Raw genomic sequence first — 13,827 nt, 5'->3', positions numbered from 1 at the left:
AGGCTTTGAACGTTCCTTCGGTAGCTCTTTTCGATTCTGCGAGCCAATTTGAAGGCAACAAGCGGCAATAAAGAGCAAATGAAGAGGTTGAACAAATAAGCTACGATTCGGCGAAAGCGATGGCATTTGCTTTCATGTCGTCTGCGTTTCAAATATGCGCGCGTTTGTGCATGCAGAAGTTATGACTGAGATACGCAAAAACACGAGCCGGCTTGCAAAGCAGTACCGATCAGCAAAGCTTGGTGAAGGAATTCTTAGAGCTGAAAAACTGCAGCCTTGAAAAGGCAGGTTTAAGACAGGGTGCGAATTTCTCCGAGTAGCGAGAGATCTTATAATTGCGTCATTTCCGCGAAAGGCGCTTGAGAGAGCCTTGGAAAGTTACCTACGTCAGCAAGTAACTTCAAAAGAAATCTGAAATTTGACGCTGTAGGTCGAACAAACTTAACTCAAATGCGCTCAGAGATCAAATATAACGTTATCTGGAAATAAACCGCATGGGGGGTTATGTTTCCCCAGTCATAAGCTTATGCGAGAAACTTTTCGGAACCATCGGCAGCGCAGTAACCCTGCGGGCTTCCCAGAAATTGATTTTCGGTGCTCTATGTCTAAAGGTGAAGCTAGCCCATGATGTGTTCACGGAAACAATATTTGATCCCATGAGTGAGGTCTCGGCTGACACAAAGTTTGTTAATTTCAATGAAACTGACCAAGCAAAGTTTCATTAGTCTTCGACATTGTTATTGCGCTACTCATGGTTTACACAAACAAGAACGACACATACAGACAGGGCGCAAATTATAAACTGATTTTATTGCGCGGGAAATTCATTTTTATATGAACTGTTAAGATGAAAAAAGAAGGGACACAAAAACAAGTAGCTTCATGGAGATGAGTTGTCTAATCTTCTTCTGACAGGCATGCGTGGAGAATGCAGTTTTTTCACTTACTTAAAAAGTTAATCTCTCGCTTCGTCAGCGCTACCGAAGGGTCGCTTACGCAAGTGCCTTCCTTCTCAGACGTCATGCAAAATTCTTGGCTCCCGCATCGGGTAATCTGGCGGTGCATTGCTCCAAGTGCAGAAACTGTAAGCCATTGCTTGATAACACCGCTTTCATCCTTCGATCCCAAGATAAAATGCAAAGGTAGCTATATGAAGCATTTTGCATGACGTCTGATAAGGAGGGCGGCACTTGCGTAAGCGACCCTTCGGTAGCGCTGACGAAGCGAGAGATAAACTTTTCAAGGAAGTGAAAAAACTGCATCCTCCACGCATGCCTGTTAGCAGAAGAAGATTAGACAAATCATCTCCATGAAGCTACTTGTTTTTGTGTCTTTTCATCTTAACAGTTCATATAAACCGAATTTCCCACGTAATAAAATCAGTTGATAGTTTGCTCCCTGTCTGTATGTGTCGTTCATGTTTGTGTAAACCATGAGTAGCGCAATAACAATGTCGAAGATTACAAACCAACTAGGCCCATTTGAAGCTCTTCTTTCATTAGTCCCACCAGACTACTGACACGTGAGAGAATGTTACACTGAGAGAGTTGAAGTGGCACTTATTTCTGGAGTAGCACTCGCATTCAGTGGCAATCATTTCGCGTAACAGGTAACGCATGGAGTGCATGTCTTCCTCATGCAGCCTATGTCTTGCACACACGCATTCACACGCATACGGCAGCAGTGAAAGGCTCTGCGCACTCTCACATCCCGGCACAAATGAGTGTGCACTCACAGCGCGCACTGTACACCGTTAGACGCGCATGGTGTACAGTGCAGTGCGCACACAACTGGTAGAACATACCGAAGGTATACGCCTCACGAATTTGCCACATGGCGTAAAAGTGAAGCGCTGGGTCCCGACCAAAGCGTAATCCTGTGCACGTGTGTTGTGTCAGACTCCCGAGTGGAACAGCATCTAGGCTGCCCGCGCGATGTACAGGGAGTGTTCCGTATCCTTGGCAGCGGTTCCTCTGGCCCACGGAGAAGGCAAAGCAGGAGGAACTTAAGCAGCTTGGAAAAATCCTGCTTAGTGCGTACACTAATACGGCCTCAATCATCATATCTTGGATAATTTTTCAGACATAACTTGACTACTCATGTAACTTCCCACACGAAAAACGATGCCGTTCTCGAAGATACACCAATTTCACTGCTCAGTGGCGCATAAATGTACTCACGGCACATTTTAATATATTACTAAAGATCTTACAGAGCACTTTATTTGCTTTCTTCGGGATGTACAAGAATATAAAAAATAAAAATTTGACGACTTCAACTTTTCATGGAAAAACAACGACTAGGTGCGCACTGTCGCAGCAGAGTTGGTCCTCCCTATTTTTTTTTATTCCTTCGAGCTTCCCGATCGCACACGTCGGCGTAGACAGCGACGGAAGCTGGTTTTCGCCGATCAGGCACCAGCCCGCTTCAAGCCTGGGCCGCTGCGTGTTTGGGCTGGTGACGGAGAAGTCCCTTTTCAGCAGTACCACTCGGTGGCCGACTGGCAGTTCTTGACCACGAGCACCAAGAGCAGGTTGGCGCACAGCAGCACCAGAGTGCCCAGCATGCAGTAGGCCAACTGCTCCTGGCGCCGGGAGATGGCGTTTACCTCCTGGAACACATCGCCCAGCTGTCGAAAGAAGAGAAAATAGAAGTTAAATTGCGGACCAACAGTTTGCTGCACTGCGGTCCAAAGGTTTATGGTTTAAGGTTTATGGTTTGTTTTATGTTTTTGTGGGTTTAACGTCCCAAAGCTACTCAGGCTAGTAGGGACGCCGCAGTGAAGGGCTCTGGAAACTTCGATCACCTGGGGTTCTTTAACGTGCACTGACATCGCACAGTACACGGGCCTCCGGAATTTCGCCTCCATCGAAATTCGACCACCACGGCCCGGATCAAACCCCGTTCTTCCGGGTCAGCAGCCGAGCGCCATAACCACTGAGCCACCGCCGCGGCAAAGGAAAGCAGAAGGTACGCAGGTTTTTGATGCAGGAAGGTTTTGTTCCAATTACGACAGCTCTGGCCTGCGCCCTTGCTTCTAGCCACGTTAAAGTTTAGTGGGTGTTGAAGGTGCAGGATGGAAAGTGAAGGCTCCTCGCTTGAGCTGGAAGCTTCACTTCACACAGACACCAGATCTCATATGGAGTGTGGCTCACAGCAGCACTGTTCATCAGAAAAATTTGCAGTCCAGCCGATTTGCATTGAATTCATCGCTCCGGTGTGAATGAAAAATTCCGGGCAAATACCCAACGCCGCTAGACCGATCAGCGCATTCTCACCTTGTTCTGCACGTCCCCGACGACGTCCTGGATGGCTTCGATCTGCGCAGTGTTGCCGGGCGACGAGGTCTTTGGCGGGCAGAAGGACTGGTACGACTTCTCCTTGGCCACCACAGCCGGCTGGCGTCCACTGTTTGTGCCAGACCGCGAGGTGGCGTCTTTCTGCTCCAGGGCTGGCTTGGCACCGCCAGTCGCGCTGCTCGCATCTGAGGCGTTCACGCAGCGAAGCCTGCGGCAGGCGGCAAAAGCATTGTTTCCGGTACGATGCGTTACGCGAGGACAAAGTAGTGAAAAGGAGATAGAAAAACTAAATACACAACCAGAGGAAGGCGAACGTTACAAGCCACGTTAAGGTAAGGGCCGCAGGACAGACGCTTGGTGTTCGTCAGCAGTGGTTCAACAGCACAGCGCTCACACCTGAGTGCCGAGTTGGCTAAAAGCACCTTATCGCTCTCCGCCTTTTGCACCTACATGCGAACAGGTGACGCAGCGAATGCGCCTTATAATAGTAATAGCAATAATTGGTTTTTTTGGGAAGGAAAGGGCGCAGTATCTGTCTCATATATCAGCGAACACCTGAACCGCGCCGTAAGAGAAGAGATAAAGGAGGGAGTGAAAGAAGAAAGGAAGAGAGGGGTGCCGTAGTGGAGGGCTCCGGAATAATTTCGACCACCTGGGGATCTTTAACGTGCACTGACATCGCACAGCACACGGGCGCCTTAGCGTTTTTCCTCCATAAAAACGCAGCCGCCGCGGTCGGGTTCGAACCCGGGAACTCCGGATCAGTAGCGGAGCGCCCTAACCACTGAGCCACCGCGGCGGGTGGCTCATGCGCCTGCAGAGTGCATAAACGGGCTGATCGCAAGTCGCCCCGTCTAGCAAAGCACGAGAAAAACTTTTTATTCATGCACAAAAATGTGCGAAATCAAATTGAATTTCAGAATTCATTCACTCCGTGTCGGTCCGTAATTTAGCACGATAGCATCATAGCCCTAGTTGCTTTTGCGCCATTAAGCTCAATATACCTAATCTAATTTCCTTTTCTTTTTAGGTTCTTTTTTTTTTCATTTTTAGAAAACGGCGCCGCTTTTACTGTTCTGCCGATTTAAGTACAGGGTGTTTCGGGGAACTTTGCCAAGCTTTATAAACCGACAACCCGCCCTACGAATGTTCGACAACTGTGGCTGGGGTTATGAGCATTGCCTTTGCAGGCCAGCATTTTTTTACGGTCCTTAAGTTTTAATTAACAAAGATAAATTTTGAAATTTTTAATTAACGTAAAATCTTCGATATAACAGTTGTAAGCCATGTTGGCCAATGCTTACTTTAGTTGTCGTCAAAGTGACATTAGCGCCGGTCCTTATTCCGAGCTTTAAATAAAGCCTGCTAGATTTTAAAGCTACTAAGTGACTAAGCGCTCCTGTGTCGCGATGCCAGCACTTTTTCCTCAAGTCAAGAAAACAGGTTTCAAAAATCTGCAATAAATAAACAGAGCACCGGTCACAGCGACGATTTTGCATTGAGCGCTAGTGCTACTTTTTTTTCTTTTCGAATCATAACGCCCCTGCACCAGTGCGACCACGGTGGACCAGTTCTAATGCAGTACGTAGTTCATGAAATATTAAAGATTCTCCTCATGTCACTTGGTGACCGCCAAAAATACTACCAGGGGTCGTTATAACGAAATAATCTCGCATATTTTTCAAGCCTGGTTCTCATTTGATGAAACTTCATGCATAGCAGGCGAAGCATAATTCTACACGAAACAGTTTGAAAGTTCACATACACATCTCAGATATCACTCCTCTCGTTTCATTTGCTTGCTTTTCTCGGCTTGCTTCCACACCTGGACTCTGCCTGTCACGGACGGTTATTGGCAGCAACAACACAAAGCATGGGCAACGGTCATCGGTCTGGTTGTCCTCTATAAACATTTTTTTAACCCGCAAAGCCGTTAATAACTCTATTAATGTCGCTGACATTTCATCTCAACGGAACGAGCTGTGCAGGCAAGTAAATCTTCATAAAGGCAATGAAAGCCCAACAGTTCATATATAAGTGCGCTTTTGAAATGACTTGGAACAACACAGGAACGACACCAACACTGGTGCGCAAACTGTCAACTGAAGTTTACTGCTATGTGCACATATATAAGCTTTACAAGTCAAAAGCAGAATCACGACAGTTTGCACACCAGCGTTTGTGTCGTTCCTGTGTTGTTTCAAGTCATTTCAAAAGCATAATTATGTATGACCATGTTATCTACCAACTATCCCAAATTGAAAACCTCTGAATGAAAGCCTAACAGATTAGGTTGCAGAAACACGGCACCCTTTCACTGCACATAGGCAAAGATATGCCAACTGCATGAAACACAGACACCTCATAATAGAAAGAAAAATGACTCGCGCAACGCTTACGAATTCCGTCCCAGGCGACAGAGTCTCCCTGGAGCAGAGCTCCATTAGCCGGCTCAGGCACCAACAAAAGCGCGGGGCCATTGGCCGCTTCGCGATGCCACGCGGGCCGAGGAATACTCCCATCGAGCAGGCAAGCAAACATGCAGCTCTCTCTTATCTCGCTAGTCTGGGCTCACCGGTGTTCTTTGATGTTGTCCTTGGCGACAGATCTCCAGTGATCAATTAGCTCGCGAGGGCTGATCTCGAGAGTCTCGATTCCAGTGGTCATAATGAGCAGTTTGTCCGTGGGCTGGAACTGTGCACCTGCAGTGTATCGAGACCAAAGCAAAGAGTCACCGCGCTGGAAGCACCTGCGACCTTCTACAGCATGTCTTTTGTTAAGACTAAGAGACGCCCATCCGGCTGGCGCTGCAATTTACTTTACAAAGCTGTCGCGAAGGTCATTAGAGAAACACACTATCACAAGTGGCGGGCTAATGTTTTAGCAGCTCCCAGTATATGTACTGAATTTAATTAACAATTCCAGTCTTATTATGTGTCTTCCGTCTCATGTGAAAGCCGAGAAACAGGATGCCTTTGATACATTTTGCTGTCAGGAATCTGATTAAGTATGAGTACAGCAGCCACTGGCAGCAAGCTCTCCCAATGGCAATTTCTCTCCAATTTTTCGCATTCAACGCATATTTACCACTAACAAACTCATACGAACTATCTTCGTCAACTTAAGCAAACAAAAAATTGTTCGGAGAAGAAAACATATATTTTCACGTTTGCTTACCTGGATTTTGAGCCACATTGACACTGACGGTGCTGTTATGCGGAATGATTCCGAAGAAAGGCTTCACCTTGTATCCTTCGATGTTGTTTGTCTTAATCTGAAAATACGAGAAACAGCCCGCCTGTTATTTTCTATTTTTGTTAAGATGACACCCTTTCGGGGCTGCCGCAGCAAATGTTAGACGTACGCTCTAAGTCTCGATGGGTTCATAGCAGCAGGGTCCACAGACTAATGGTCTGAAATTCAGTTCCCTACTCTTGCAGCTTGTTTATATTTCTTACTAATTTGGCAATTAGACAAAATTAAGCTCTGCACGCGAGAGCCAAAAAATTTTTATTCACACATTAATGTTTTAGCCAGATTTTAGTTAGGCATAGATGGTTTTATACCAGTAACGTTCGGCAACAGCAAAATTTGTTTCATGCTCTTAAAACACAGAAATCATGCAAGGAAGAGACTACGGGCCAGCGTCACCTGCACTTGTCAAGCCCGTCTCTCTGAGCCTTAGAGAGCAGGAAGGAGCACTATCCGAAAGAAGTTTTCGCCTTTCATCGATTTTCAAACGTCGGACAAAATACGCTTTGTACGAATTCTAGCTCGTTCCAGCAGTTTTCGAAAGAGGAGAAAGTTACTTATTGGCACCTGCAAGCATTTCATCGCTCAGATGCTGACACAAATACCCGGCCAAAAAAAAATTTTCAGAATTGAGTGGGTAGCTGTACACACGAAAGCGTTGCGAAATAATAAAAAACACAATTTTCTGTTTTGCAAAAAGATAATGATGTCATATCGAAATAACGCCTGCCGTTCATTTTCAAATAAACCACTCTCCTTTCAAGATTGCCATTGAGCCTCTAGTAAAGCGTGCTTTTCCGAAAAATAAACGTAATGCGGCAGAGCCAACAAAAAGGAAAAGCAAATTTTCCGCCGCAGTTTTCGATCGCCGAGCTTATCCGTAATGACAGTGTACAGTAGCTACATTCATAGCGCAGCACCGTCTGATAACGTAACGATTTACATAAAAAAGAATAAACGACTATTTTCTTACTTGTTTGCCTTAGTGTGACGCCATCGTCACAGAAAATATACCCGATTCTTCCGCACCACTCTTTCGTGCAAGTAGTTATGCCGACTGCGTTATTTAAAAGCTGGGTAAAAAAATTCCATAAAAAGTTGCAATATGTAATCTGAACGTTCGGAACGTTGTGGTGAGCATCTAGTGTCATCAAAGCAGCTAGTGAAGTAACGAATGCTGAAATCACAAGCGTGTAGTCATTGGCTTTCGGTCAACGGTAGTCAGATAACACTGCAATGAAGCACCACGCGCGCATAAAGTTCAAAATAACAAAAAATTTGTACGCCATCCGCGTTATTAATACATCAGGATCATATGAAAAACTTACGTCACCACCTCTGCCAGACAACTGAGACAGATGCTGGTGAAACGGCATACTTGCATCATTGTAATTGGAACCGGCACCCAAATACAAAAAGCTAAGCGACCCAGAACAGGCAACCATTAGACCGATGGCAACGCTTCGCAACAGCGGCAAGAGGTATAAGCTTGTGCTCAAGAGTTCAATCACGTGCGAATAACACCACAACCACAAATTGTCCGCCTCCTGTCCCAGTTAAGTCGCGCTTGCCCAGATTGCCTCATATACGGGGCTGTGGGGGCAGTAAACTTATGTCCCGTTATCTCGCCTAAGCGATATAGTGATGCCGCCCATGCTGCCTTTGCACGGTACCGTCAGTTACGCACAAAAACGATGGAATGTTCCGAAGCATTACATATTGCGCGCGTTTACTCTCTGGGTGTGGGGACATTGGTTATAGGCAGACGACGGCTATTTCGTAATCCGGCTGAGACAAACTTTGCCGAGAACAGCAGGCGGCGCTATAGGAATGACGATTGCTTCGCTGACAATAGTTCTGCGCTGACGAAGTCGCCACTGAACGCTTTAATGAGGAACCGGGGCCATAGGCACGTCTTTCACGCGGCCAAATGCGGCGCCGCAACTTTGGCCATTTTCTCTTCCCGTCACTGAGAAAGTTTCTACCATTGTCGCCTGACAAATTAGCGTACTGACCTACCGTGACCGGTTCAGATGTTTCCTTTCTTTACTGCGCGCCCTTTGAGCTATCCCGAAGCTTTAACACTGCGATGTGCCCCTCAAGCGCTTAGCGTCGTGATTTTTTGCCAAAAAACGAAAAGAAAATGATAGCCAAGTAAGAAAATGTAATAAGCAATGGTTCGAGCCACCAAACTTCCAGGTCATAAGCAGCTGTTGCAGCGCTACGGAAGGACACATCATTTTGTCGTAGGTGGCGCTGCTCTAGCCCAGTACCGTTCGTAAGGAAGCAACCGCGCAACCTCTGTGATGATTGAATCATGTAGCAGACAAACGGCTACTTCACTAACTTTTCTGATGTTTTTACTGCTTTGTGTTTTATGTACTGAATTAAATGCGCGCATAAAAACTTTCAACTCGACAGAGTGTTTCGTAATTACTGAGCAGGAGCGCAGTACAGGGCTCGTTAGGACAGAAGCCTGCGTCGTACCTTGAAGGCGACATGGCTCTCGGAGGTGTTGGTGAGCACCAGGCTTCCCACATGTTTGTTCAGGTCCGGCTCCTCAGCACCAAACACCAGGTCTCTCTCTGGCCTGCCATCCGCCCCAAGAAGCAGTGCCAAAAGGGATGGTAGAAAGTTTAAGGTACACGTCCCACACGAAACAGCAAGCAATAGAACAAATGCGTCCAATTAAATTAAAGAATTCCGGTCTCCACTGTAAAAAAAAAAGAGCGATACCCTTGTGAGTCAATCGTTGCGTCAATCGTAGACGCGTCCCCATGTATGTCGCTACCACACGTAGGCATTATGCATAAAAAAAGGCACCGAAATGTGGTAATAGCCTCGTCACTGGGTTGCCCACTAGGGCACCCTAATATGGCACAGTAAGCTGGGACGTAAGAAATACATTTGTAGCAGACGGAAATTTTTGTCTGATCCAAAATCACTTCACACATTCTTTCGCAGAGTTGACTAAACACAAGAGGAAGGAGTTTTTCTTTCGCTCCGGAGATTACACAGCGTCTGCACCCACACAGTATAAAAGCGTGGTTTGTCGAGCAACGTGGCATGCGTAGCTCCCGGGCGCCCTTCGATGGGACAGCTGACATGGCGAATGATCACAGTCGCGGGAACACCCGCTCCGGCTCAGAGTTAACTTCCCGTGGCTGAGTTCGCTTTGTCAAGTGCTGGTGCCTTAGGCATATCTGCATTAATAATAATATTTTTTTTTATTTTCTCATTCCTATACAAATGCGGGCCTGCCAAATCCTTAGAAGGCTTGAGTGGCAGCGCCCGGCAGCAAACGGCACAAAACTCAAGCACCGAGCACACAAACAAAAGCAAAAAAAGGAGGGGGGTGAGAAAACTAAAATGAACTCGAAAAGTGCGGACGCAAAAAATACACACAAGCAGAGAGAAAACAAACAAATAAAACGAAGAAAAATGTAAAATCATAGTATCAAAACAGAATGCTGGAGCTAAGAACGTAATTTGTCAAGGCAAGCTTTCACTATTTTTTTGGAGTTAGCAGGAAACATTTCTTTAGGTAACCGGTTGAGAACAGACGGAACATAATGTTTTTGCAAACGCTGGCCGTACCGGGTTCGCAATCTAGGCTCCGAAAAACAACCAAGAACAAGTGTGACCTTGTTTGAAAAACGTGTGCTCACTAATTTTTGAGTTTTCCGAAAAGTGTTTCATACGCTTCTGTTTGCAAATAAAAGTTAGGCTAAATATTATGTTTAGGCACAAGCCAGAAACACTGAGCGACGAACATGGAGTCAAATGATGGCGCCAATATTTGCTTGCAAAATGTTATCTTTTTGTGGAAGTTACCACATTACTGCGTGGCACATCTGCACCCTAGTTTGAGGCAGTACGCAGAGGAGGGCTGATGATAAATTTCGTTCACCAACAGTTCTTTAATATGCATCAAATAATCAGTACAAAGACATTCCTCTGTCGGAATGCGGCTGTCGGGACCGAGAATCAAAGCCGCGAATTTATGCAGAAAGTAACACCGCTAAGTCACCGTGGTGAGTCTGGTCCCTGTGTGCACCTCGTGTAACGTACCGGTCAACGGGTCGGTGTATTTTTGTGCCACACGGAGCTCATAAGAGAAAAAAATTACCAGTTTTTCGTATGTAATGCGCTGTTTCGATTCTTTCGAGCGTTACACAGACGTGAAAAGCGAGCATCCTTCGCTAAATTGAAAGCAGAAAACGAGTGATTCCGCGCGCACGCACACGCACACAAAAAAATGAGTATACTTGTTAGCAACAATGGAAGGAACGTGAGCAACGTGTGTTCCGATCCGACATTTGTTCAACGACGGACCTTCCTTGTAACTTAAGACAGCGAGTTCTTACAATCCGAGCATTTCTAAGTCAAAAAAGTAAACCGTGCGGGACGCGTTTGCTCTCTGTCCATGTTCTCAGTAAAGGAGAAGTAGGAAAGGAGGACGGGAGAGAGAGAGAGGGGGGGACGGGTGGAAAAAGGACCAAACCGGAAGCACACTCGCAGCTAGACAAGACGATATTTTCGAGGGCCAGCGATCAAGTTTTTGTGGTTTCATTCCAAAAGGTAAGCTCAAGATTTTCTGTCCTCGAGCCTCACGTTACAGCTATGCTTCAAATATTTACCTAACAAAAGAAGCCGCCTCAAGTAAATAAAGGAGATCGATGTCTGGGTTCAAGCTTGACGCGGCGAAGGTGCGCACCTGCTGCGTGGAGAACGTTAAGCTTTTCAACTTCACGAACGCATTCTGACAACAGGCATAACTTCGCCATCGTTTCGTGCACTACGCCGGTCGACCCACTTTCACCCGGGTCATAGGCGCTTATTTTTTGCCACGTGCATTATGACACGCGCGAAAGGGTATCATTCGTCCTGCAAATACCACGATGGATATGTTCGCAAGCATTCACCAAAAACAATTTCACTAAAGTAGTGGCACCAATAAAGATCCCTCCTGCAGCGAATCCACAGCGGCGAGCTGATGCTTGTGCCGGCCAAGACAGACCGGACGACACGATCTCCAATAACGTCGGATTTTCTCAGCTCTGCTAGAAACAAAAAACATTAAGGCTCTGAGATCTAGCTGAAAGAGAAGAGTTTTCACTTCATTTCGTTTTTTTTTTTTTGCTCACATCTCACACTTTTGTTGTACCATTGACTTTTCTTGTAACCGCGACGCTTTGCCGAAATGCGGCCGCAGTGCTCTGTAGCTTTTGCAGCAGAAAGCATGTGTTGGAGAGCCACAACGTAGTGCGTTTATAAGGGCTGCTTTGTTTAGCATAAGCAGTGAAAGTATAATTAGAGCACAACGCGGAATCAGGCCAAAGGCCACTTTAACGGCCTGTATTTTCTTCCTAACTTGTCGAGCTAAAAGATGATTAGGTTCTGACATGATTCCAAAGAAAAACATGACAGCGACGTGACCTACGGCAAAACATGAACAGCGCAAAGTATTTGCGTAGAGTGGATAACAACTAAACTGACCATAATCGCTCTGCCATCTTGTATCACTCATAGCGATAACGTAGCCGCAGCTTTCTTTGGGCATTGCTCCGCTCTGCTGCTGCGTTATGAATGCGAAGAAGGCTGCGGGGCAAGCATGAAATAGTCAAGGAGTGGTTTTGGTATACGGTATGCGGAGTTCAACGTCCAGAAGCAACACACGCGACATGCAAGAGGGGACGCAGCAGTGTAGATCGCAATATTTATTTGGACCATCTGAATTTCTTTAACGTGCGCTTACGTCGCACAGTACACGGCGTTTTTTTTATATATATATTTCGCCTTCATCGAAATGCGGCCGCCGCGGCCGGGAATAGATCGCATGACAGTGACATCAGTAGCCGAACGCCAAATCCACTGAGCCATCGCGTCGGGTGGATCTCGCACTTTAAGCTATTTTTCATTCTTTAAGAACAATAGTTGATCATTTCGGGGACAACTGCTTTGCCACAACAACTAGTATTTCGATGTTGGCAGGATTAGCCGTTCGTTGCTACGAATCATCTCTTTGGGTGCAACTGTTCGTTCGAAGCGAGCAACAGCTGGAAGAAGAAAAAATATTCGGTGCCCACCCATCCACCACCTCACCACACTTTACCCCACCTTCACCTGCGAGAAGCGTCATCCACCATCAAACACCCGCCAGCCACCAACCCAACAAGTAATCATTGAGGATAGATCCAACTGATTTCGCAGAATTACCGCATCAGATGTCCGGTTCTCCCGTTAGTTTTTTTTTTTTTTGTCCACCATAATTGTGCTTGTAAATGGAATGCAATTCAAAACGGTTTTGAAGTCTGCTCTCACTTGGCAGCGCAAACGTATAGGCCAAGCTGCAGGAGACGGCCGCGTGGATAATCGAAAGAGGCAGGTTGAAGATAAATATCACCATATACTCAACACAGTAGCCTCTTCAACCCGCAAAAGCGTTGCGTCACTTGTTTCGCGGCAGTGGAAGAAGCCCACGCACATAAGAGAATTCAAAGTCACGGAGCCTGAAGAACAAACTCGGGCTTTTTCCAATCTATAAAATACTTTTTTTTTCACCCTCGCTGTTTCTCACTATCTCAGTACTCGAAACTATGGTTGGCACACTGAAAAAGCTGCGGAAGGCTTGCACCTGTCGCTAACGCTTCGTCCTACCGAGTCCGTGCCGCACTGAGCCGTGTTTTTTGCGCAGATTGAACGGCACTGAAACTAGGTGACAACTCGGGTTGAGAAACAACGAAGAGGGGTTTTTATTCCAAAACAAAAAAAATCACACAAGGCGGTTGCCGGTCCGCGTCTTCAGAAATGTGTCCCCGTGGACGCTGATGCGGAAGCTAAGTTAGGCGGCGGATTCAAGGATAGAAGCACTATATTCGCGCACACTACTCGTCCGCCGAAAGCGAGCAGAAAGCGGCAGTGTCTTCCAACCTGCCACGTGTGTTCTCTGCATTCTGCTTTTTTGGGGGAGCAGGCGGACATCGACGCGTTTTTATTTCGTTTCATAGGTTTTCCCTTCACGCCTGTGCCAGTTTCGTGAAGACAGAATTATATAGATGCGAGAGAAAGCAGTGAAGCGTTTTCTTTGCTGCCTACGTGAAAAGAGAAGTACGGTTGGCGCGCATGCAATGGAAGAAAAAATCACACGAATTTGGAGTGTATTTGGATAGGCTTCCGGGCATGTTTAGCTGCGCCTGCGTAGCAAGGGTTTCGTCCAAGGGAAACGTATTAGTTGAAATTCCGGCGTTAACAAAGAAATCATCTCGAGTCAATG

The 13,827-nt window shown here is 46.4% G+C and overlaps 1 protein-coding gene across 1 annotated transcript in view; it reads right to left on the bottom strand.

Moving 5' to 3' along the window:
- Positions 1 to 2,198: 2,198 nt before the first annotated feature.
- Positions 2,199 to 13,827, bottom strand: part of LOC144126133 (motile sperm domain-containing protein 2-like) — a 77,683-nt gene continuing 66,054 nt past the window's right edge. Inside the window, exons 10-14 of the mRNA XM_077660098.1 lie at positions 9,039 to 9,141; positions 6,477 to 6,573; positions 5,875 to 6,001; positions 3,279 to 3,507; positions 2,199 to 2,629 (exon numbers count right to left, since the gene is read on the bottom strand). Coding sequence (XP_077516224.1) covers positions 2,477 to 2,629; positions 3,279 to 3,507; positions 5,875 to 6,001; positions 6,477 to 6,573; positions 9,039 to 9,141 — 709 coding nt within the window. The 3' untranslated portion in view covers positions 2,199 to 2,476. The remainder of the gene's footprint in view (positions 2,630 to 3,278; positions 3,508 to 5,874; positions 6,002 to 6,476; positions 6,574 to 9,038; positions 9,142 to 13,827) is intronic.

The sequence above is a fragment of the Amblyomma americanum genome, chromosome 3 (genome assembly GCF_052857255.1).
Source record: "Amblyomma americanum isolate KBUSLIRL-KWMA chromosome 3, ASM5285725v1, whole genome shotgun sequence".
NCBI lineage: Eukaryota > Metazoa > Arthropoda > Arachnida > Ixodida > Ixodidae > Amblyomma > Amblyomma americanum.
Note: the sequence above shows the minus strand (reverse complement) of the source record. Positions and strands in the feature narration are given on the sequence as shown.